This window comes from Lepidochelys olivacea (genome assembly GCF_965140295.1).
Source record: "Lepidochelys olivacea isolate rLepOli2 genome assembly, chromosome: 2".
Lineage (NCBI taxonomy): Eukaryota > Metazoa > Chordata > Testudines > Cheloniidae > Lepidochelys > Lepidochelys olivacea.
The window spans coordinates 114,574,418-114,600,412 of record NC_140412.1 but is presented as its reverse complement, the minus strand read 5'-3'; the positions used below and the strand labels follow the sequence as shown (position 1 = coordinate 114,600,412).

At 41.0% G+C, this 25,995-nt stretch overlaps 1 protein-coding gene across 4 annotated transcripts in view; it reads left to right on the top strand.

Annotated features, from left to right (window-relative positions):
- HIVEP1 (HIVEP zinc finger 1) overlaps positions 1-25,995 on the top strand; it is a 184,767-nt gene that overhangs the window by 12,740 nt on the left and 146,032 nt on the right. Inside the window, exon 1 of one of the 4 annotated variants that reach the window (XM_084620934.1) lies at positions 22,174-22,453. The exons of the other annotated variants lie outside the window; for them this stretch is intronic. Within the exon in view, the coding sequence (XP_084477060.1) occupies positions 22,402-22,453 (52 nt within the window). The 5' untranslated portion in view covers positions 22,174-22,401. Of the gene's footprint in view, positions 1-22,173; positions 22,454-25,995 lie in introns of those variants that run through there. 4 annotated transcript variants of the gene reach the window in all.

Here is a 25,995-nt window from a genome sequence, read left to right as displayed (position 1 = left end):
TTTTTTAAATGTTAAACTCAAGAGTCCTGTTTACCTGAATATGACCAGCAAAACCAAATCCTTTGGAGTTTGAATTTCTAAGTAATGACTGGATTTGGTGACCCCTGGATTTAACAGGTTACCCTCACTTATTGTTTGTTACCATGAGAAGAGATGAATAGAAGTTTTACAGAAGTGATTTGTAGTTTAAACAGCTGCTGAATTTTAGTTTTTGTTAAATAAAGAGCCCTATATATTTAAAAGAATAGGACCGTATTATACTGTCCTCTCTTACATGGCCCAATGGAGAGATGACGGTCTGAAATTGTATGACAACAGATTTGGAGCAGCAGTGCTGTGGTATGATCTCATGACATCATGTTGCCTAGTTGTTGGTAACTACAACTGTGTGTGAGATGCATTCAGTTACCTATGAAATAGGTGGGTTAGGTCCTGCCAGGGAAGAAGTCATGGAATGTCCAGTCTGAACAGCATGTTCCCTTTGATTATTGGCATAACTTGAAGGTGTGGGAAGTAGCATAATAAATCTCAGCATTAGCTTGTCTTAACCAGTGAGCCTTGTCAACCCAGAGGGGAGGTCTTATGCTTGCCTTGAATTCTAGAGATGCCTTTGACAGGGGCAAAGTAGTGTGCAGAGCAAAGAAATATAAATATATATATATAAAACCAGAAATAGCATGGTACTTACAATGTCACTTTCTATGAATTTTTGGCTTGTATGTCGTTTTTAGGCTATACCCCTACCTATTCAACATCACTGGTGGCCCTGCTGAGTGTAAAGGAGTATATGTCTTAATAGCAAAATGCAGAGTTTAAAACTTTTATCCCTTCTGCAAGATTTTCGACAGAAGGAGAACTTCTGGCCCATGACTATCAAACACAATGATGTTTACACATTATAGTGTTTTTAAAAATCCTGAAGATTTTGTTTTGTTAATATAATGAAAATATTGCATTTTGTGATGTGCCAAAAATGTAATTCCTGAGACATCTTGTTAAGAAGCACAGTTAAATACATGTATTGTAACCAGGGTGGATAAAAGTCAATGATTTTTTTAAAAAGTCAAAAAAATCTGATTTTTTAAATTTAAATTGGATTTTTTTTGATAAAATACTTTTTGAGGGAAAAAACTATCTAAAGATAGTTTTAATTAAGATACATTATAGTTCAAAGATATTTCATCATGGAATAGGGATTATAAATTCTAATTCTATAGTATGAGACAATATATTCATGTGGCGTGGGCCAAGGGACGTACTGGCCACTGCTTCCCACAGCCCCCATTGGCTGGGCACAGCGAACCGAGGCCAGTGGGAGCTGCGATCGGCCAAACCTGCGGACGCGGCTAGCAAACAAGTTAGCTGGGCCCGCCAGGGGTTTTCCCCAAACAAGTGGCGTCCCAAGTTTGGGAAACACTGATGTAATGTTTAAGAAAAGTTTTGTAAATGAGTTCCAATAGTTCATGGATTAGGGACCCAATCTTATGGAGTTCCAGGGCCTTCTGTATAGTCTAGCAGATCCCATCAGAGATGCTTAGTTTTGCAATTTTCAAACTGTGAATTTGTGTCTCCAGAGATAACATGCTTGTTAACAGCAAAAATGTTTTAAATAAATAATATATAGAGGTGAGAAATAACAGACCTCAATCCTATTGTACCTCTGCAAATTTGTGTACATAGTCAGTCCCTTACCTCTCTCTAAAAGTGCGAAGTTTCAAAAAGTTCAATGAATAGAAGATTGTTGGGGAATAGATCTGCACAAGGAGAAAAAGTCTGGAGATAAATGTGAGAAGGGAGGGACAGGCAGTAGAAACAAAAGTGAAACTGTTTGAGCAGCATATTCCAGAAGTCTTGAAGTATTTCTGAGTGTAGCCTTCATGGATTTGAGATCTGCCATGCCATTCTCTCACTAGAAGGGAAAACCTATAATGGCAGCACACCGTAAAAAAGACCCAGTTTGGGTCTCATCTGTCTTTGAGTTGTGACGAATATGTATCAAGGTTGTAAGAACCAAAAAGAATGCACTTTTATGTAGAAATCCATGCTTAAATCTAGTCTTCCCGACTAGTGATTTAAATCGTGATTTAAATCAATTTGATCAAATCCACCCTGATTGGAACAGTACAGTTTTGTTTACTCTGAGAAAATATTCAGCCTCTTCAGTAAAAGACCACAAGAGGTAGAACAAGACCCAGGGATAGTTGATATCTCTAAAATACCTTACCAGAGTGTTTTTATAACTTTCTAATAAGATGTTGTCATTACTATATCATGGGCTGTCTGAGGTTTCCTTAAGTATTACATAGAATCATTACTTAGATGTTGCTTCTGGGAGAAATAATCTCTCTATGAATGGATATCTTTTTTTTTTTTCCCCCTCCCTATGATGCTCTTCTATTACCTAGTTTAACTAGAAATCATCTGAATTGCTTTTTCTTGTTTTTCCTTTCTTTGTAACCAGATATCATCTCTGGTGTAATGCCTTTGCTAATCAAATCTTAAATTGGTTTTAGAAAAGTATGCATATATTGTGCTTTTATTTAATTGTATCTAGTACCTGTCCAGCTACACATTTCAAATGCTATTGTCCATATATTCTTTCTTGCCTCCTTCCTGTAAGAAGATTAAGGTTAAGACATGACCTGAAGCCGTGATGTAACTTGGAGATATATAATAGGCTTTTTTTTTTTACCATTTTCTGAGTGCATCATAGATTTCATTTTCCTCAGACTTCTGAATTAAAATTTATTGCTCATTATGTGGGCACACAGATGTTCAGGTTCCTAAACTGATGTTTCAGATAAGCATCACAGTTGAATTTGAGCATGTTCATTATTAAGGTAACACAAATAATACAGTAACGCCTAAGAGCCCTAATATGATGCTGTCCATATACCATTATGCTAGGTGCTGTACAAACACAGAACAAAAAGAGAATGCCTGCCCACAAGAGATTGTTGTCTAAATGATTACCATTTTAACTGTTAAATCCAGATCTGCTTCCCTATTAAAAGTTGAATATTCTGTCTTTTGAGGGCTTGTAGTTGTTTGTAAGTACCTGAGTGTGCTCAGAAACTCCAAGATACGTTTGTCAACTTGTGCAATTTATTCTTTTTGTGTTGGGTCTGTGATTCTTTCAGTTGGCTAACTGAATTTTTTTCAGTTACACATTAATTAATTAAAGAGTTTCATAGTAATAAGGTGACTTTTCCGTAGCCATATTTGAAGTGTTTGCCGAAGGGTCTTGTATCCTCATAAATATGCACATTAGTACACAAATCGACCTGTGTACTCTGGTCCCAGAACTCCCACTGATGTCAATGGGAGGTTTGCACAGAGATCAAAGCCTTTTATCTAGTTAACTGTACGTGTAATTGTTTTTTCAGTATTCTTTCAGTATTACCGCTTTCTGTATCTGGTTTTGAGGAAAGCATATTCCCATTTAGGACCACTGCTATTTTTGCCTTTTGTTTCTTTTTCTTCCCTATCCTCCTCCTCTCTCTGTTTCTCTTCCCTATATGTCTCTTCCTTTTCCTTTCATTTTTCTGCACGAGCTCCCAGTTCCCTCTCTCCTATAGCCCTCACTCTTGCCCCTTTCCCATTCCGTCTCTTAAAATGCTCAACAATGATATTAGTGTCAACATTAGGCTTCAGAATTGATATTCAGTGGGATTAATATAGTGAGTAAGGTGGGGTTTTTTTTGCAGACTTAGGAAGAGAGCACTGTATCAATTTACAGTCTGTTCACATTTGGAAATTTTCCAATAAGAATGGCCATACTGGGTCAGACTGATGGTCCATCTAGCTCAGTTATCCTGTCTTCCAACAGTGGCCAATGCCAGTCGCGTCAGAAGGAATGAACAGAACAAGCAATCATCAAATGATCCATCCTCTGTCGTCCACTCCCAGCTTCTGGCAAACAGAGGCCACAAGGGGTAGATAACTTTTTTCTTTATGAAAGCTTAGATTGAACAGAATCTACATATATATATGAACACATCAGACTTGCAGGATGAGTGTTTGGCACTGCTGATCCAGTTGGTATTTAATGGAGGGCACTATGGATTTTCCAATTTAACTTGCTATAGTGCATAGAAAACTTAGTAGACTAAATCTCTGTGATGTATCCTCTTTATTTACATATTTTACATTTTTATTAGTTATATTTGTTTACTTTGCCACAGAAAGTAATACTTAACTTTCCCAGTAAATGTGTCTATTAAAAGAATTTTTTCAAAAAAAAGGAATAAGCCATGAATAATAATGCTTACAAAATATTTGGAGATCATAGGACAAATAACCAACCAGTCAATAACCACCACAGTGGCTAATGAATTGTTCAGGAAGTTTGGGGGTGGGGGAGTGAAATTTATAATACACTCAAAGTGGTAACAAGTAATTGATTATTATTTCCTGTCTCTACAAACTTGATGTACTCCGAGGAAGAAGAGTGAATGTATATATGGTAGCATTTAAAATGTCTGCACAGATACACAGAGGAATGTTCTTAATATTTGATTGGAAATGTAGGCTTAAAATGAGTTGAGTGTAGGAATAAAGCATTTTTTTTAAAGTTGTGCAAAAAGAGTGGTACTTTCCCCTTTTATTATAAAATATTTTAAATCTAATAGTTTTCAATTTGTATGTTTTGTGTCTGTGCTTCAATACTGACTAGCTTTTCCTGGCTCATTAGCAATAGCCTCCTATTGGAAGTCCTTTCTGGGACACTTACAGAAGTAGACCTCTTATAGGAGAGCTCGTGTCCATTAGTTTTGGGTGACCTGCATTTCTTAGAGCCTCCATGTTTGCCACATATTTATGAGTTAATGATTATGAATTTTAGGACCTGTTACAGAATGAAACCAGGCATATTCAATATTTGGTATTGTGCCCAGACATTAAAAAGCTTGTAAACTTGTAAAAGTTTTTTTTTTTTTTTTTTTAACCTCCTCCCACCCCCCAATGTGAACAGAGAATTAAACTTTGGGCAGCATGATTGATAATGAGTAATAATTTAGTAACGCTCTTGCCTTCTGCAGCCTTGTAATGTTTTAGTTTACAGATTTTAGTAACTATAAAATGATATTTAAAAATCCCTGGATACAGGGTGGATCCTGATAAGTTAATGTTTTATTGGCAGAATATAAGAAATCAAAAAGGAGATGTAGTGATAAATGTTCTCCAGAGCTGAGTTCTGGTTAACCACTTATATCTGCTGTACTGTTTTAAAAAAAAGGATGGAGGAAAAGGAAAGGGATGAAGAAGAAAAATTGTGCCTCTTTACTACCTGAGCTAAGAGAAGGGTTAAGCTAGATGCAGTCATGTACTTGTATCTGCGTGTTAGTAGGAGTCCTGTTTCTCACAAATGCTGATGTAAATGTCTCTTGAGCCAGTACTAGAACTAATCAGCTTTTTCTCCATTAGGCTTTAAAAACAGTTTTGGCAACAGTAACTAAGACAACATGTTTAAAGGAGAACCTCTATTAAATGGAAAGACGCCTGTAGGCATATTTGACTAGTTACATCTGTATTCTGTCTTTAAATGTTGATGCATTGAATAGCTGCTTATATAACGTTAAAAATACGAGGATGCCACAGAATTTGTTTTAAAGCTGGAGATAAATTTCCTTCAAGTACCAAAGGCAATAAATAGTGGAGGAAAATATATTGGGATTCTTCCTCCAAATCTTAAAAGAGAAAATTGTGCATTGGTATTTTCACTGCCACTTGCAGAGCTTCTGAATCCACTGTGTATGTGAAACTTCTTGAACATCATCTGTTTATGCGGGCTTGGCTACACTTACATTTTATAGTGCTCTAACTTGCTGGCTTAGGGGTGTGAACAATCACCCCCCTGAGTACAGCGAGTCAGAGCTCTTTAAAACTCTAAAAGCTTTAAAGCTTTAAAACAGGCTCCGAGTGCTGGGAGCTGCGCTTGGAGCTAATCTCCTCGTGGAGGTGGATTACCAGGAGCGCTGGGATAGCTCTCTCCCAGCGCTCGCGCACGACCACACTCGTACTTCAAAGCACTGCTGCGGGAACGCTCCTGCAACAGCACTTTGAAGTTTCCAGTGTAGCCATGCCCTGGGGTGGGTCAGTCACAATCTAGTTTAGATTCTGGTAATGTGCTGAATACACCCCAGGCCCTTTGTAGTTTCTTTAAGAGTCACTTCTGATTAGAATCCTCATCTGAAGCTGCCTTTTCCTTGTGCAGTATTCACTTCCACACCTACCAATGGATCTCTCAAATATTAGGGCTACCTTTTTTGATGTCACAGTAATGTGGATTTCTTCCTCACAGTTTTTTCAGATAAACAAAGATTCCATTAACATTAATTGAAAGTCCCAGAATATTTTGATTCACCCATTAGTTTATTTACACTGATCATTTAAGTCTTATGTGACCAAGAAAATAACTACATCCTTTTGGGTTGCAGCTCCTAGAAAAGCTGACGTTCTACAGAAATGTTGGCCTGCCACGTAGGCACATAATAAAAAGTGAAAATCTGACAGCTGTGTGGCTAAGAGTAGTGGAATTGACCCAAGCACATTGAAAATTCATGCAACAGGGACATTGTATCAAAACAAATTCAGGAGTGAGGCACAAGGAGTCCCATTTTCCCCATGCTTGTTTGTTTTTTTTAAATTGTTCTTTAATCTTCATTTCCGTGTTAGGGTATTACTCTTCTGAAGTGAACAAGTTATAGGAGTACGAAACAGTTCCCCAAAAGATTTTTGGGTAAAATGATGAACTTTTGAAGTAACTATTAAAGGGAGAAGGCAGCAGGAAGATGAACAGTTTGAGAAATAGCCATAACACCTCTTCTGTAAGCAACGTTAAATGTGGTACTGCAGAAGGAGAAAAAATGCTCACCTACAATACATTTGAGAGGGAGCCCAAGCATGGAAAAACTAATCTCTTACCTTCACCCAACCCTTCAATTTGCACAACATCTTCATTATCCTTCTTCAGTCTCCCCAAAACAGCTGTTATCCTTCCCTATCCTCCTTGATTCCAGAACCTATTTATTTTTCCAGTATCGTCAAACATATCTCTTTTTGTTGCATTGGGCTTTGAGTGATTCTTCCATTGTAATTTACAGAAGCAAGGTTTTCTGGGTACATTTAATGCTGTTTTGGTGGGTAGGGAGAGGATGGCTTATTTAAAGCACTAGGCCATGAAGGAGTGATGATGGTGACAAACTTTTTCAGTTTAATTCTCCATACTGGAAAAATCCCTTATGAGTGGAAGATGAACACATTGGTCCCTATCCTTAAATGTAAAGTAGATGTTCAAGAACATAGTAATTACTGACCATCAAGTTGATTAGCCTCATGATAATATGGCTGGAAAAATTTTCGAGAAAAGACTTTGGGAGGAGCTGAAGCCTCAACTAATATGAGTTTATGCCAAGAGGGTCAACATGAATGCAGGGTTTGGAGCCTGATTATTTGATGAGGAATATGGGGAGAAATATGAGGAATTGTGCTTAGTGTTTGTGAATTTAAAGAAGGCTTATGACAGAGTTCGTAGAGAATCCTTATGGTGGTGCCTGCAGTTGCACAGTCCGCCGAAGACACGTGTTCAGAGTATCATGGACACTTCTGAGAGTAGCATAACAGTAGTGAAAAGCGACTGTGGCTATAGTGAGTAATTCACTTTGAGGGTAACTGCATCAAGGATCAGCTTGGAGACCATTCGTATTTATGATTGTAATGGACGCCTTGATGCAAGAGATTAGGGGAGAGGCTCCATGGAAACATTCTTTTTGCCAATGGCATCATGTTGTGCCATGGAGATTAATACGAACTGGAAAGGGCCCTAGAACTGTTAATTAGTCTGTGCAATAATTTAAATATCTAAGCCATGATGGGAATGTGGATGCAGATGTTAGGAGCTGCATGAAGAATGCTTTGTGTAGATGGAGAAAGTTGACAGGAATTCTGTGCAATAAGAATGTGCCAAGTAAACTAAAGAATGAAGGGTATAAGATCATGACTAGGCTAGCCATAATGTATGGGTCAGAATGCTGGCCACTGAGGGAGAAAGAAGAACAACTACTTTATGCTTCTGAGATGAGCATGCTAAAGTTGACGCTGGGTAAAATGAGATGTACCTTTTCATTACTTAGTCTAAGCCAGGATGCAGGTAACCCCTATCACAGAAAAGCTGAGGGAGTATCGAGTCAGATGGCTGGGTCATGTGGTGTTGTGAGATATTGGAGGTGTTGGCCAGAGCGTACAAGAGCTAGTAGTGAAGGGACAACTACCACGAGGAAGACCTAGAAAAATATGGTTGGAGATGCTGAAGGAGGACGTGAAGCTTGGAAGACACATAAGACAAGAACACTTGGAGATGAACAGGACAATGCGAAGTCAAAGTCAGCAGAGGATGGATAATAAACTATTTCAAGAGCATTGAGGGTACTACAGGCAAGCATTAGAAAATACGCATAGTCAAGCAATAGAAAAAAGACTTAAAACTCCTGTGCGCTGCTGGGGCAAATCCAAATCAGATTCACAAATAAATTGTCTTGCCCTTCTTCTTTTTTTTCTTCTCTGCACCTTTTGAAACTATCATCAGCAGCTAGTTTGCAAATGCAAGTTTCCCACTTTAATGAGTAATTTCCAAAAATAATTGTTCAAGTCAGCATCTATTTTCAATAACAGTTTAATATTTGACATCTTACAATAGACTGTATAATAGATTTATAGGTTGTCAGAAACTAGGGTTGCCAGTTTGGTTGGACAGATTCCTGGAGGTTTCATCACATGACATAACCTTTAGTTAAAGATTAATAAGGCTAAGATTTAGGCACGACTGTTTTTTAGTAAAAGTCATGGACAGGTCTCAGGCAATAAACAAAAATTCACGTCCCATGACCTGTCTATGACTTTTACTATAAACACCCCTGAGTCAATCTTAGCTGCCCCAGCCCTGCTGGGATGGGGTGGGGATGACCCTTCCCCTTCCCCCCTGGGGGGGCGCCGCTGCTCTAGTGGGGTGGGGAGGGGCATGGCTGGCCCTGGGACTGCCTGAGCGGCTGGCTGAGGGGTGGCTCCAGCAGTGGCTGGCATGGCTGGCCCCGGGACTTCCACGACCTCTGTGACAAACTCGCAGCCTTAAAGATTAATCTTTAATTCCTGGAGACTCCAGGACAATCCTGAAGGGCTAGCAATCCTGTCAGAAATAGAAATCTCTTTATTCTAAGTATGTGTTATGTAGAGTAACAGCTAGTATAAAATGAGTGAAAAATGATTTGGCTTTAAATAGCATCCTGTAACATAATTGCTGTTATAGTTTCTGAAGAGAAGAAAGAAATGTGCCTTTTTTGGACTCCACCAAAAAAGTTTAGGATTTTTCCAGGAGATCTTTTTACTTAATCAGTGTTGGCAATACATTGTTTTTGCTTGTTTTGCACCCTTATAAAATATGCTATATAATATGTATGTTCTACAACATAATGTGTACATACGCACTCACTGGAATTTACGTAAGAGTAGCCATACTGGGTCAGACCAATGGTCCATCTTCTTGTCTTCTGACAGCGGCGAGTGCCAGATGCTTCAGATAAAAAGGAGAAACAAAATAGTTTCCTTACAGGTGTCTTTAGAATCATTAGTAAAATATGCCTTTTACACATGGACTTATGCACCACAAACTTCCTGTGTGCCCTTGAGCTGGTAATTTAGGCTTGGACTTTTAAAGGTATTGAGGCACTCAGCATTGCAATGCCTAACTGATTTAAGAGTCTAAATCATTTTCAGTGCCTCAGTACCTTTAAAAACCTTATCCCTAGTCTCCCTCTGCCCATTACCTCGTCTGTAGAGAGACGATAATAACATTACCCCATCTCATAAGGATGTTGTGAGGAGAAATGCATTAAAGGATGTGTGACAGTCAGATACTATAGCCTTGAAGGCCATATAAGTACTATAGATAGAATGATACTGTTTAAACCATTATTTCTCCGGAGACAAAGAGAGGGGTGCAATCTTAAGGTAAGGCTAGGAGAGTTAATTATGCATGTTGTTTGCCTCTGTTTTCTTCAATAGAGATAGAAAACAGCTGGCTGGCATGAATGGCTCTCCAATGCTGATACAATGATCAAACCTAGCAGTTCAGTAGTGTATGACAAAGAACCCCTTCCCTTCCAAAAAAAGCCCCCCAAAATGGGCCTGAACAATGGCCATGCTGAAGAATTGAATTTTTCTGTGTATGTGGATTGGATTTATGTTAAGGATTTATATAAAAGATTTGTATTAAATAGTTAGAAAATGTAAAAGAAGTAAATAGTAATGTCAATTCTTATGATTGGGGTAGGAGCAAGGCAGTACATCTGAGGTGCAGTGTATGATAGATTTAGTATACATTAATGTAAAGATGACTATTAATTTAAGTGTTAGTTTGTAATTTAAAATTTCCCTGTGAGGTATGTCTTTCTGTTTATGCAAATACCTAGCTCTGACTGATATAAGTGCTAGGTCATACACGTGGAAAGGAAGAGATGAGTAAACATGCTGGTTTGGTCAAATGTTGTGTTTTTCTTTGCTCTTGCTCGCTCGCTCTCTCTCTTTTTTTTTTTTTTTTAATTATTATCCCCTTTCAATTTACATAACATCCATGGAAATAATTGTGCATGCATTTTCTTAAGGCTAACATAAACATCTCCCTTCCTTTTTAACAAAAAATTCAAGCTGCGGAATATGTTGGCTACATGAAAACCCCTGTGAAATGAAAGTTATTTAGGTTGCAAAGTCAAACACTTGAAAGTTAGGAAATTCCAGATTTATGATTACCCATGCAAATTCTGTTCTGCTTCCATGTACATCTGTCTTGTGCTCTAAATGAGGCAAATGTTCTATGGAAAAAATTAGTATTGATCATGTAATTTAAAGACTGGATTATAATGAATACATACAAGAGGCGGAATTAAGGTTATATGGGCCAACTGTACATTTGACATTAACTTTAGAGTGCTTGACTTTGCAACCTAAATTATTGTTTGTTTTATATAGCTTTTTAATGTAATTTCATATGCTTTTTTAATATGAAAAAGATTTTAAAAAATTCACTATGTATAACTATTACAAGTTCCTTCTCAATCATATATCATCAGAAGGGTTTGAACCCCGAGCCTACAGTACTGAAGCACAAGTACTGTGATTTGACCTAGAGGATTTGCTACCTCCTCTGTCATTAAGAAAAGCATGTTATCCCAGCGGGGAAGATGGGTTTCTGTATCCGGGGGAGTGGTTGTGGGGAATTTGGCTTTGTTCTCTTCCCACACCAAGAGTTTGAGGAGCTTCTGCTCCATGTAGTGTCCCTGGAATGAGGGCACTACTCTGGAGTCATAGATAGAGTTGGAGGGGAAGGCTGGCCTAGCTTCCCACCCACTCCTGCTACTGTTCTGGCAGCTCCCATGCATTCCTAGTGCAGTGGTGCTGGTGCTACTTTGGTTGTGAGGTCAGTGTGACCCAATAGAATGTTCATGTTCAGTTATTGTTGGGCATGCTGCCAGTGGTGGTTTTTTTTTTTGAAGAACCCATGTGAGAGAATGGAAATAGCAGTTTTTAACCATTTATAACTCTGCCAGCCTGAATAGAATTTCATGGGACAAGCTTAAGAAACCTCTCCAGGTCGCTACTCAGTCTTAAAGTACATGATTTCTCTAATGCTACCATTGTTTGCAGCAAGTCCTTGGAAGTCAACATGGACAAAATAATGGCAGAATTAGAGCTTCTCATAAAATCATTGAAAAGTCTTTTATAATGGAAAGTGTTAAGCAACCTAAATACAGCGGTAGCTGTTAACTCCCTCTATTATGCCGCATGTCTGAAACAAATGTACTGTGGACATATATCAGCTTAGATGGAAATTAACTATTGTCTGTAGGTAATATCTGAAATGGAAAAACATGTCAAAGGAAAACATATCTATGACCAGTGCAAAAAAATTCTTAACCTATTTGTACTTTAAATTGCAGATATAATACTTCTATTTAAATTTTAAAAAGTGTGATCTGTATGTTGTAACACTCTCTTGACGTTTCTCACTTGCAGATAATTTACACATTGTTTATGCAATGTAAACATTTGTATTAGTTTGTGAAGATTGTTAAACTAACTGGTTCAGGTAAAATGACTCGAGTTTTTAAAATGATATGCTGATTTAATATTTATTGCATCAGTTGTAAATTTAAAATGAATTTTACAATGTTTCCCTTATCATGTTCAGTGATATTATTTAAAGGGTTGTTGTAATGAACAAAGTGATTGTTAGTATAACCAGTTATTTTTTTTTGGATAATGTCAAAAATAAAAATGAAACTGAGATTGAGTAGGAAAATATTCATAAAATGGTTGTTAAACTAGTGTTGAAGATAGAAGGTGGAGTGATTTGGTTGTTTGTTTTGATAAGACTTTAACTTATCTTTCATTTTATGGCAGAGATAATGCCCTTATCTGTTTTCATCTAATACTGATGAATACGTACAATTTATGAATGTAGTGGGGAAGAAGATATAAAATATAGCAATGTGAAAATATGCCTATTGAAAACATGGGTCCATAGTGTGTGTCTGTTTCTCTTCTCCATTATTTCTTGTTTTCTGTGAAGAACCGTTTTCCTTACTCACGAAGAATTGGATTTTTGAAAATGCCTTGGGAGTACAAGTCCTATTGATTGTCATTTGCACTTGTGCTCCAAAGATGCTTAGGCACTTCTGTAATTCCTACCCTGTAAATGAACCAGACTTAATGCTCTTTATCTCAACATTCATGTTTTGTTTTTGTTTGCTTTTTGTTTTTTAAAATGATGCGTGGTTTTTTTCAAACTATCAAAAATCCTCCGTGGTGAATTCCAAATGTGGGAGCCATGGGTTTAAAGCCTCAGATGTTTTTCATTCCCAGAAACAGTCCTCGTATACTCAGTGGTGGATTATGCAGCTATAATGAAGGGAGACCTTCTGTTGATGGTTACCAGAGTGAACCTGTACTAACTGAGCCAATTGTCTGACTTGTTATAGTTGTTTGTCTTTGGTCACATACCATCTCTGTTCATCTGGGTAGGCTACGGTGGTTTTAAAAAAAAAATCCAAATAACTGTGGAATATTCAGGAATCCTGCAAAGCCAATAAGGGAGGCAACCTCAGTGGGGCATAAGTTTCCTCCATGTACCAAATGCATTGTTTTAATTGGGGCCCCTAAAATCTTGCGCAGCAGGCAAATGGACATGTTTATGCTTGGAAGCAGAAATAATGGGATTTCTTCAAGTGACTATGTGGTGTAAGAGGCACTTTTCCTGTGAATTATTTCTGACTTGAACTAGAACAATAATTTAAATAATGACTTTTCTCAAAGTTTTTGGGGTCATGAGAAACAAAAAATCTTTTTAAAACATAGTCAGTAAAAGAAGGGGTCTAATTTAAAAGGAAAAAGGGCCAAGACTGATCATTCTAAAGATTATTCTGGGGGAGGATGAGGGAAGCTGAAATGTTTTAAGGCTTTTTCTTAAAGTGGGGAAAGAAAGGACAAAATAAAAATGGATTGCCGGGGGTGGGTTGGGGCGGGGCGGGGGAGTGGAAGGAGAACAGGTTTAACACAGCAGAAATATTGCTGCCTTAAAATTATAGTTACAATAGTGGAAACTCAAAGTGAGTTGGATGAGAGTCCAGATATTCATCAGTACACACCTCCAATAATAGAATTTGTATGTAGCCATGGCCAATACCAGTAAATTCTGAGAATCAGTATTGCTGAGAGAAAGACAGTCTACCACTTCATAGAACACGTCTACGCTGCAATTAAAAAACCCGTGGCTGGTCCACACCAGCTGACTTGGTCTTGAGCTAAGGGGCTTTTTAATTGGGGTGTAGATGTCCTGTAGGGCTGGAGCTCAGGCTCTAGGACCCTGTGCAATGGGAAGGTCCCACAGCTCGGACCTTAGCCTGAGCCAGAATGTCTACACTGCAGTTAAATAGCCCCTTAGCCTGTGCCCTGCGAGCCTGAGTCATCTGACACGGGCGTCTAATTGCTTGTTAGGATTGGTCATGGAGCAAATCATGGTATTCTTCCTGTCACTCACTGGCTGAACGAGTCCCATGTGATCAAGCAGGCCTGCTCAGCTCGGCTGGAATTGTTTTCACCTGGTCTCTCAGAGAGAAGGTCTGCATTTCAGTTAAATTGTCCTCCCTTACTGGGACGTATGGGAAGGGAAAAGTTTTTTCTTAGATCCTGTATCTGCCTGATTCTGGCAAGCATTGGCCTACTATATTTGTCATCTGCCGTAATTACTTTGAGAGCTGTTGTTTCTATATTTTATTTCTCCTGATGTCCGTATATCCCAGTTTTACAATGGGATTTTTGTTTCACTGAGTTCCCTTATGCTATCAGCCTGAGGACTCTGATTCACTATTCCTAGATATAGGTCTACATTCGTTAATTTCCATAATTAGGGGAAAGTTTCTGAACCTTTGCAGACTCCTTATTTAATAGTCTGCCTGAAATACCTACTTCCCATTTTTACAAGGGGTAACATGTTTTACCATTGATCTTGATCACACTAGGGAATTCTTGCAAAAAATTCCCACTGGGGCTACTATGGGGCCAGTTCTACTGGTGGTAGCAAAAGTGTGAGCCCTTCTGTAGATAGGGATATAGCAGCTTTTTTCCAGCCTTTTTATTACCATGTCAATTAAACCTACTGCTGCTTAATTAACCTGGTGGGAAAAATGGTGGAAGCTTCTGGAGCCTTGTCTGTACTAACACTCCCACCAGTGCAACTGCAACAGTAATAACGCCCGTGGGAATTGTTTGCCAAAATTCCCTAGGGTAGAACATAGCCGTTGCTAGCCGAATCTTCTCTTGTTGCATCAGAACTAAGCCTACTGTGTGTTGTTCCTCGATGGAGGCCTGTACTTCTAGGCTAGTAATAGCCTCTGGAATACCCACAGTTCTTTGAAAACTGCTTTACTATTTGATGTTAGCCTTCTCTCCTGGCATATTATGTTGGCGTCAGCATCAGTCATTCACCATATCATGAAATGGTTATTGCCAGTAGCAGTACCAGCTCCAGCCATAGATGAAAAAGAAGATACATCAAGTGGCCATAGCTGGATGGAGAGGGTCGGGATTGTGTAGCTTGTTTAGAAATGGTCACTTTACAGCTAGACATTTCCACCTGAAAACTTCTGAGAGCTGCTTCCCTGAAATTTACTTTTTATTTGTCAGATTTGACCAGGATGAAGCATTGATTAGGGAGAAATGTATAACTATCAGAGACTGTGGAGAAGGCTTAGCACCGGTATAGCAGCGGCTTCCAGTTCTGGAGAGAATTCTTTGCCAAATTTTTGAAATCACTAGGAAGCCAAAATTGTGGCTATGAGACTATGTAATGGGAAGGAGAAGAGCAAGAACAGCAGGTTTATATGCACACTGGTAAAAAGGGGAACAAAATGTTTTGGATCCAGGTGCAGGAGACAAACTCTTTGCTCTATGGTAGCTGTGAATGAGGATCCCCCACTTTAACATCCTGTTTCCCATTAATTACAGCATAACATGAAGTACTCTGTTCTGTATTCAGTGCTGGACTGAGGGCAGAAGCCTGGTCTACACTAGATCGGTCAACCCAGCTACATCACTCAGGGGTGGGAGAATTTGCATCCCTCAGAGATGTAGTTAAACTGACCTAAGTTCTGTTGCCCTGAGGGGATGGATTTACTACAGCGATGGAAAACCCCTTCCATTGCAGTAGCAAGTGTCTACAATACAGTTGGGTAGCTGCAGTGCTGCTCCTATACCACTGTAGCATTTGTTGGGTGGGCATACCCAGAGAGGTCAAAAGGAGTGGTAAGGAAAATGGTAGTGATTATGCTTATCTTGTGCTGTTCCCATCATCCAAGGAGAGGGAGACTGAGTACAGCCATATCCCCATTCAGCATCAGTAACACCAACTATGAGTGGTACAACTGGCAGAATTTTTTAAAAACAAATCTCCTTGTCATTGGGGCAGAGTGGTTTTAGTTTTGTAGATGGTGCCGTGTCACACCTGCAGTTTGTTGCAGGATCCAGGACATTGGGCAGCATGAGGTTGGGGATAGGTATCCATTCGTTATACGAGCTATAGCAGAGAGCTACCTCATCCAAGTCAACTGTTGGAACAAGTACTCAGTTGCTCAGAAGTAGGCAGAATTGAAGCAGCATGACCTATCCCTGCATTATGTGGGAAGGAGTGGCAGCGTTTATGAATGTACAAAGAAGTAAATGTTTCTTGTGCAAACGCACAATTTTACCTCTTACAGAGTTACATCTTCTGATTCACACGTCAACTGGTCTGATAATGTTTTCGAAATGCTGCATGAACTGGAAATATTTGCAGAACTCATAAAGAGTACCTCTTGTGTTGTCAGTACTGTGGGAACTGCAAAACAAACCAGTTTTGTCACCAAGTTTGCAAATGAATCACTGGCATTATACCTTGAGAACTTGGATGTCTTGTATTTACTTTGTATACATGCAGTTTCCCTCTTGCTGTTAGTATTCTGTGCTGTGGATATGGAATATTTATTTTTTTATTTATTTATTTATTTATTAAGCAGAATACTTATGATTAATATGGAAAGTTACGCCAGGAGGAAAACACAATGGAACAGTTGATAAACCAGTCAGTATTCTGAGAGGACTTCTGTTCATGGTACTGAGAACATTTCAGAGCTGTGAGAAGTTGTGAATGTTGATTGGAGACGAACTAATGATTTATAAAAATCAGGACTCTCCTCAGTCATAATATATGCGATTCCTGAATTTATTTGTTTGGAGATGCACAGTAGAAAACAATATGAGATAAGTTAAATAATTGTATTTACAAAAGTAGTTTTTATGAGTGTTTATGGGTGGGAAGTGCAGTCCATAAAGCTCAGTGACTTTTTTTTAATGTTTTTGTGTAGTTTGCTTCAATGAGGGCATCTTGGATTTTATAGCATTTTTTTAAAATTGAATCATTTATAGTAACATATGTTTCATTCAGTTATGTATAATTACTACTTTTCAAGTTTATTTGTTCAAAAGAGTACGTAAGTATTTGTCTAAACTTGGAAATTTAGTTTGGATTAAAGTAGAGTCCAAATTAAAAGTGCAGTAGCTATTCCTGAATAATTCCATGTGTCGCTACACTTACTCCAGAATAAGAATGTCCATACATGGAGTTATTCAGGAATAGCTGTTGAATAACTCCATGTGTAGACAAGCCTTGCATATCCATCTAATTTTTCTTCTTAAAGAACTTAAGAACGTCCATACTGGATCGGCCCGAAGGTCCATCTAGCTCAGTATCCTATCTTCCGACAACGGCCAATGCCAGGTGCTCCAGAGGGAATGAACAGGTAATCATCAAGTGATCCATTCCCTGTCGCCCAAACCAAGCTTCTGGCAAACAGAGACTAGGTACACCCCCCTGCTTGTTCTCGCTAATAGCCATTGATGGATCTATCCTCCATGAACTTATCTAATTCTTTTTTGAACCCTGTTATAGTCTTGACCTTCACAACATCCTCTGACAAAGAATTCCACATGTTGACTATGCGTTGTGTGAAAAAATACTTCCTTTTGTTTGTTTTAAACCTGCTGCCTATTAAATACATTTGGTGACGCCTAGCTCTTGTGTTAAGAGAAGAAGTAAATAACACTTCCTTATTTACTTTCTCCACCGCAGTCATGATTTTATAGACCTCTATCATATTACTCCCCTTAGTCATCTCTTTCCCAAGCTGAAAAGTCAGTCTTATTAATCTCTCTTCATATGACAGGTGTTTCATACCCTAGTCATTTTTGTTGCCCTTTTCTGAACCTTTTCCCGTTCCAATATATCTTTTTTGAGCTGGGGCCACCACATCTGCACATAGTATTCAAGATGTGGGTGTACCATGGATTTATATAAAGGCAATAAGTTATTTTCTGTCTTCTTCTCTGTCCCTTTCTTAATGATTGCCAACATTCTGTTTTCTTTTTTTGACTGCCGCTTCACACTGAGTGGATGTTTTGGAGTCATTGTGGACGGCTGCTACTCTGAAAGCTCTCTCAAGAGCTCTTTCTTGAGTGGTAACAACTAATTTAGACCCATCATTTTTTATGTGTACTTGGGATTATGTTTTCCAATGTGCATTACTTTGCATTTATCATAATTTGAATTTCATCTTCAAAGCCACACTTAAGACTGAATGCTTTTACCCTTTTTGTTGTTAGAAGTACATAAGATTACTGTAAGATCAAGCGGGTAAAGAAAAAACAAATTGTGTACTTTGTATGTAGTCGCTTCTGGGTAGTTGGTTGACTTGTTCAGAGTGGTTCTGTCACAGAGCATTAGGGGAAGGATTTTTTTAAAGAGGAAATGTGATAGTAAAACCACTGACACTGGCAAGAGAGTTAAGAGTAAGGGTCTTACCAAATTAAAGGGCAAAAATCTTCATTAAAGCAAATTTAAATTTCCTGATGATAGCTGGTGCCTTTCCAAAACATCGAGATCAGCAAAACTCAAACTTCAGGAAACCAGGAAATACAGAGTTGAGGTACATGCACACACAACCTTAACTCTGTCCCTCTGGAGCTTGCAGAAGCCACTGCAAACTATCTGAGTTCACTGCAGTCTTCTGTTGTGAGTTGTAGCTGTTTTTTGAATGGCTTGAGTTATGACAAGGCCAGGTTGGTAGATGCGTGTTTGTGAGATGAGGAGCATCACAGAGCTGTAATGATGAGATGAGGAGATCAGGGTTTGTGTGTACCCCACGTGTGTAAGGAAAGGAAAGGAGAACATGACTACCTTCAGGAGCTAGTCTGCATCATTTTATTTCAAAATGTTACAGGTTGTCTCAATAGCAAGACACTGGGGGGTGTTTCTTGCCATGGATATTGTCAGTAGTGAGTGCGGAGGTGAGAACGGTCTGTGAGTTTCACGATGGATAAGAGACCACATAGGTTTAGGTCGGGGCAGGCAAACTTTTTGGCCTGAGGAGGCCGCATCGGGTTTCCAAAATTGTATGGAGGGCTGGTTAGGGGAGGCTGTGCCTCCCCGAACAGTCAGACATGGCTCGGCCCCCCACCCCCCAGGACTTCTGCCCCATCCACCCAACCCCTTGCTCCTTGTCCCCTGACCGGCCCCCCCCTTCCTGACTGCCCCCTGGGACCTCTGCCCCCATTCAACCCCCCTGTTCCCTGCCCTCTGACCACCCCAACCCCTATCCGCAGCCCCTGGAGCCACGCCGCCCGCCTGCCACACCACTGTGCACCAGAGAGCACCAGGTCAGGCATCATGCAGATGCGCTGGCGGCAGGAGCTCGTAGCCCCGCCGCCCAGCGCATTGCACCAGCAGCGCAGTGATCTGAGGCTGCAGGGCAGGGGGAACAGCCGGGGAAGGACTGGGGGTGAGGCTCCTGGGCCAGAAGCTCAGCGGCTGGGCAGGAGGGTCCCGTGGGCCCGTCACCAGGAAGCCTCATCTGTGGTGTTAAAGCTTTTTGCCATTTAATCTCCTAGGGTGTTTTTGTTTATACATTAAAAAAAACAAAAAAACAAAAACAACCTTGTTGGCAGGAGTTAGGAGTCGTCATAGTAGTTATAGGTCAAATAGACTATCCATCCTGGCCCTACACCCTTCTGCTTCTTGTTGCTCAGTACCATCAACCAGCCTTTCCCTTCCAGTCTGGCCACCCTCTCAGCCAGCCCCCACCATGCTGTTTTATCCACACACACACAGGCAGGGGAGGCTTGTCCCTGGTGTATGTACGTGGCAGTGTACCCAGGTTTCTGACAGACTTAGCCTTGGAATCTGGCTTTCCCCTTATGGATAGGAGAGCATCAAAAAGCTCTTTTAAGAGTCATCTCCGTTTTCTGAAAAGGAACTGGATTCTGTGTGCTTCTTGGCCTTACTGGATTTCCGCTCAGATCACTCACTCCCCACTGTCCCCCTATTCCTTTGGTAGATGGCGCACCCAGCCCTGCATATCCATCTGCAGCATAGGAGGCTATGAGAGGTGTGAAATGGCCCATTCATCTCAATGAGGTGCTCTTAGCTGAAAGAGGATACCCAGGGGAGATTAATACAGCCTGAAAGAATAGCTGTGAGATGAGAGAACTGCTCTGTTCATGTCACTGGGTGTTCCCAGGCCCCCTCCCCACTACTAGAGAGTGTTAAGCATGCCCATTCTCGGCTCCTCACAACAGTGTTTTTGCTTCATACTTTGAGCATGCCTGTTCTTAGCCTGAGGACCCCTCTGGATGGAGCGCTTACTCAGATAGTGGCCTACATTGGGGTGGCTAGGGTGATGGGCTCAGAGCCCCTTAGAGGTATAAGGCACCTAAGAGCTTCAGCTCACATGGGTGTGGGGCTCAGACACCCCCACTATGGCAAGCCTCTCCCAGAACCTGGCTTACATAGTGGGGAGTGAAGGAGGGATTGACCCTCTCCACCCAGAGGGCAGGGACCCCTATATTCCAGCTCACACTGGTGGGGTACGCAGGGACACACACACACACACACTATGGTGCTGACAGGCACCCCAATTCTTTTCCAGTCCCTACCACTCACCCCCATGTCCCCTTCCCACCAGTGTCTTTTCCCCCTAAGCTGAGTCCCCCAGCCCCTCTCACCGCCTCTGCCACCCATCCACATTTATCTCCCTCACCTGATGCATTCTCACCCCTATTCCCTCAACTCCTCCACCTGCTAAAATGCCCCTTCCTGCCAGCAAGCATTCACATGTCTGATTTTTGTTTTGTTACGTTAGTGGGATTACTTTCCCTCAAAACCAACAGAGAGATTTTAGCGACGTGCCGTCCAACCTTTTCCAGATTTTCAGCCCACGGTGGGACTCAAAACTCTCACTGGCTGGATGGGCTAGGTTCAAAGGACTACTGTTTAGCCTATTGAGCTGGCCAACTGATCTAAAACTTTATAGATTAAAAATGCTGTTAACTCTCTGTCTCCATGCTCAGTGTAAGTCATTAGGTGTGTGAGCCTTAGGGCCCCTAAGTGCAGAAGCAACTCTTTTTTTTCTTTTTTTCTTTTTTTTCTTTTTCAAACTATATTTTAATTTGATATCCTCCAAAGGTCTGGTGCAGAGGCGATGCTTGGGGGGAGGAAGGGCGGTACTCAAGGTCATGTGCCCCCTAGATTTCTGCCAGGGTTTGTTGGCCCTGCTCGGTCACATTGTGCTGCCGGGGCCCTGCTTGGCAGCTAGGAGGGAGGAGCAACAGCTGGAAGCTGCAGGGAGGAGCTGCTGCTTTCCAAGAGGGGAGACTGAGAGTAAAGGGCGGGCCCTGCCTGGAAAGGACGTGGCTCATGCTGTTCCGGGGCTGGCCAAACCTTTACACCTGCAGCACTGTAAGTGTAGACAAGCCCTGTGTCAACTTTATGGCTATGTCTATACTGTGGACCTTACAGTGGCATAGACAAAGCCTAAGAAAAGCTATGTTTTTCAGCAAAAAGAAAAGGAGTACTTGTGGCACCTTAGAGACTCACCAATTTATTTGCGCATAAGCTTTTGTGAGCTACAGCTCAGATGAAGTGAGCTATAGCTCACGAAAGCTTATGCTCAAATAAATTGGTTAGTCTCTGAGGTGCCACAAGTACTCCTTTTCTTTTTGCGAATACAGACTAACACGGCTGTTACTCTGAAACCTATGTTTTTCAGGAGCTGTATCTCAGGAACCCGTTGTTCAAGCTGGATCACTGACTATATCTTGCACCCCCATGATGAGACATACCAAGTTTCAAGGCAATCCAATTAACCATATGGATTTTAAAGCACTTAGAATAGTCAAGGTTTAAACTGAAAGCTTGTCTGAAGCTTAACTTTAGCAGAGCTGCTGCTCTGCTGTACTACTACTTGTCTTTTAATTTACTTGATTTCATGTTGAATGTGTCCCTTTAAAATTTTGTCTTAGTTTGCAGAAGTTGAGATAAATGTGATTTTTTTTTTTTTGGTGTGTGTGTGCTTTTATTAATCCTCTGGATTACATGGAGGTAGCATAGTTTTAGCACCTTCAGGCTGTTTTCAGGGTTTTTTTTTTCGTTTTTTTGTAATGTTGCTTTACACTCTGTTTGTTTTTAGAAAGAGCAGAGGAAATAGTTTTTCTGTAGACGCATGCTGTGCTTTTCAGCATAGTGAGTTCTTTGAAACATAGGGCCCAATGTTGCAAGTATTCTGCATGCAGAAGCCCTACTGACTTCAAAGAGAGTTCAGTGCTTGGAGTGCTTCCAGGTTTCAGGTCTTTAGAGGTGTATCTAGGGGCGGCTCTACCAATTTTGCCGCCCCAAGCAGTTGCCACCAAATTGCCGCCGCTGCACACGGAAGAGCGGCGGAGCTGCTGCCGAATTGCCACCGTGGGACACGGACTTCCGCCCCATTCTGAATGCCGACCAAGCACCTGCTTGGAAAGCTGGTGCCTGGAGCTGGCCCTGAAGGTATGGACTTTGCCACAGAACCTACCCTTTCTCCCAAAATTGTGTTCCCAAATCTAAGCTTTCATTACAAATTGCTTCTTTATCATCCTGAAGGACACATTTAGAAGGTTAACAGCGTGTAATCTTAATGTAGTGTTGTCTGTCTGAGGCCTTGTCTACACTGCCACTTTACAGCTGCTGCCACTTTCTTGCTCGGGGTGTGAAGTCAATGAGAATCTTTCCGCTGACCTCCATGAACTTTGGATCAAGCCTAAGTGTGAAGAAAAGAAGTGATACGTGTCCTTCCCTGTGCCAGTAGCTTTAGTAGTCTCCTACATGCTCAAAACCCAAACCGCTTTTCCAGGAGCAAAATTATTCAACTATCTCCCATGCTGCTGCCTAAACTCCAGAGTTTGGGAGCTATGGGGAAGGGGCAGAGGATTAATATATGTATACACTTTAAGGCCAGAAAGCCCTGTTAGAAATTCTAGTCTGACCTCAAAGGAGCCTCAGATTTGGGGTGTTGGGAGAGTGACATTGGATGAAGAGCCCTCATGGGAGACTGGGACTGGCTGAGTAATGAGATTGGCAACCGGTGGGGGTTGGGGGGGAGGAAGACACATCTGACAAGGAACCAGGGTATGTGGGTGTGGGGCGGGGGGAGGGGCAGGGAGAACTGGGACTTTTTGGACAAAGAAACCGAGACAAAGCCACGCAAGGAGCCCATGGAGGAGACTGGGAATGGGAGTCAGTGAGACAGGGAATGTGGGGGGTGGGGTGAGAGAGACATTGGATGAGGAATCAGGAAGGGGTAGCTGAGATGGAATGAGCAAGGCAACTGGGGATAAGGAGCTGAGGTAGGGGCAGGGAACTTGGAATGTCTGGACAAGGAGACTGGGGATAAGGAGCAGAAGGTCTGGGGGAGGGGACTGGGAGCAGGGATGGGAGAAGTCTGGGAGTGGAAAAGTAGTGGGGCAGAGGGGATCAAGCCGGGGTGGAGGAAGCAGAAAGTCTATGCTTACTAAAAGCATGCTTCCCTCAGAGCCTGGAATGGAATCCATGGTTTCAGAGTCTTACCATTCACCTGTTGTAAGTAAATGTCTGTGAAACCCAATGACAAACTATCTCATTTCACACTAGTTCTGGTCTGTATATAGAATTTGTTAGTCTCTAAGGTGCCACAAGTACTCCTTTTCTTTTAGCCTACTACTACTATCAATTACTCTGTTAGTTCAAGTGGCAGAGGTCTGAGCAGTGGACTAAAGGTAGCAATTCTGCTGATGGCCCATGTGGATGTCGCTATGATCCCATGTGATGGAGTTTGTTTTATTTCGGTTTCAGGGGTTCCTGTGGAAAAAGTAGCAGTGAGCATGTAATTAAAACTATAGCATGGTGCATGTACACAGTGGGGTTGAATTAGGGTTCTAGAGGCAAACTTAAATCTGGCATTTCCTAACTTTTGAGTGCTTCACTTAGTAATCTTAATAATGTTCTTTTAACTTAATTTTGTGTGGGTGTCACTGTAGATTTATTTATTTAGTATGTCTTTTCAGTAGTTTGCCCTGTACGGCTAGTTGCTTAGAACTATACTAAGGAAATTTTGCATGCACGATTCTTCTATCTTCCAAACTAAAAATATTGCCTTTCAAAAGGTGTGAAGACAACACCAATAAGCAACTCAGCAAGCTTGAATTTTCTTTCGGTAGAGGAGGTTCATTATTAGCATGGTAGATTTGTAGTTTATAACTTGGCATATGTGAATCTGAAACAAAGATAGCTATCTAATTTTGTATGTGACCTGTATCACCATAATGTCTAAGTATCTACCAGCACTGCTGGATACCAGTTTTTCCTCTAGTTTGTTGAGACCATAATTTTAGCTTTATACTCACTTTCTGTCCCCAGCTCAATTTTGCTTTTGCACTTTTCTAAAGAGGTGAAATTATCATTGTCAGCTTTAAAGTTTTTGATGTATCAAAAGTTCAATAAAAGATAGTGTTTTGGAATCACATGAAAAGTAGTGAGCGGAGCATATTTTGCAAGCATCCATTTTGCATACAGAAATTAAATGTGTAGGGAGAGCCGCACACTTGCATATGTTGTTTGCATTTTTGGAGGGTTTTTTTTTTTTTTTTTTTAAGTTTTTAGCTATATATAACTGAAGATGGACACGGTCACCAACAAAAAGCAATAGTGCACACAAACTGCTTGATAATTCCAAACTGTTTTTCTGCTCCTTTCATGTCTGCAAACTGCTAAATGCTATCCTTCCTGGTAGCTAAGCAGCATTCTCTGGCGTGATTTTTAACTTCCTCTTATGCCTGTGTTACAGACTAAACAGATGCTTTTTTCTAGCTGAATATAGTGGTTAACAAGCTATAGATTACAACTCACAAAATGCCTAAAGTAGAACATTTATTGTATAAAAAAATATGGGAGCCACTGAACAAGGAGATGTGGGGAGTGTGTGTGTGTGTGTGTATGTGTGTGTACAGATTCATCCAGATATGAGAAGAGCTGGGGAAAGTTCAAGGGCCCAGTATGTTTTCCTTCTGATTTTTTTTTGAACCACACCCTTTATTTCTTTATTGATTTTCATTACTAGTGTTGTGGGTCAAAGGCCATCTCTTTTATGTGTTTGTGTACTGTGTAGCATAACGGTGTCCTGTTATACAACTAGAGCCACTGGGCACTTCCATTACACAAGTAATTAATGATAATTAATTCTCCCCCCCCCCTCGCCCCTTCCATGCTCAGAAGGTAAAGTTAGGTGATTGTCTCTTCCTAGAATGGCATTGTTGCTATTCAGAAGGAATAGTGGTTCCGTTGTACATAGTAGATGACAAGTTACCATATAGCATGGTATGGTTCCTATAATAAGAGACTGAGGGTAGAGCTCTCCAGTCTATTACTTTGCTCTGCAGGAGGAGCGCAAAGTAGCTTTAAAGTAGCTGGTGAATTCCCCACTCTGCAAGGAAACTCTGCTGCAGTACAGCTGGAGAAAACCCCTCCTACACCAGCGGCTGCCTCTCCCTCCCACGAGAAGGGGAAGGAAGCAGATGTAGTGGGGAAGGATGGGCAGGTGAGGTGGTGTGGTGAAACAGAGAAGAGTTAGGCCCAGTCTTCTACTGACATTAGGCTCCTCCCCCTTGCAGCCCTACATGCACCAAGTTTGGGTAGCTCTGACTCAGGGAACCACAAGTGACAGCTTGGACCTTGAGCGGATCACTGTGGACTACGTGGCTCTGGGAAGAAGGATAAAGGAGTTTGAGGCGCAAGTGGTATTTTCGTCCATCCTCCCCGTAGAAGGAAAAGGCCTGGGTAGAGACATGGGATGGTGTTCCAAGAAGGAGGAGTGCTAGGCAGAGACGGGCTCCACCTAACGAAGAGAGGGAAGAGCATCTTTTCGCAAGCAGGCTGGCTAACCTAGTGAGGAGGGCTTTAAACTAGGTTCACCAGGGGAAGGAGACCAAAGCCCTGAGGTAAGTGGGGATGTGGGATACTGGGAGGAAGCACGAGCAGGAGAATGCGAAAGGGGAGGGCTCCTGCCTCACACTAAGAAA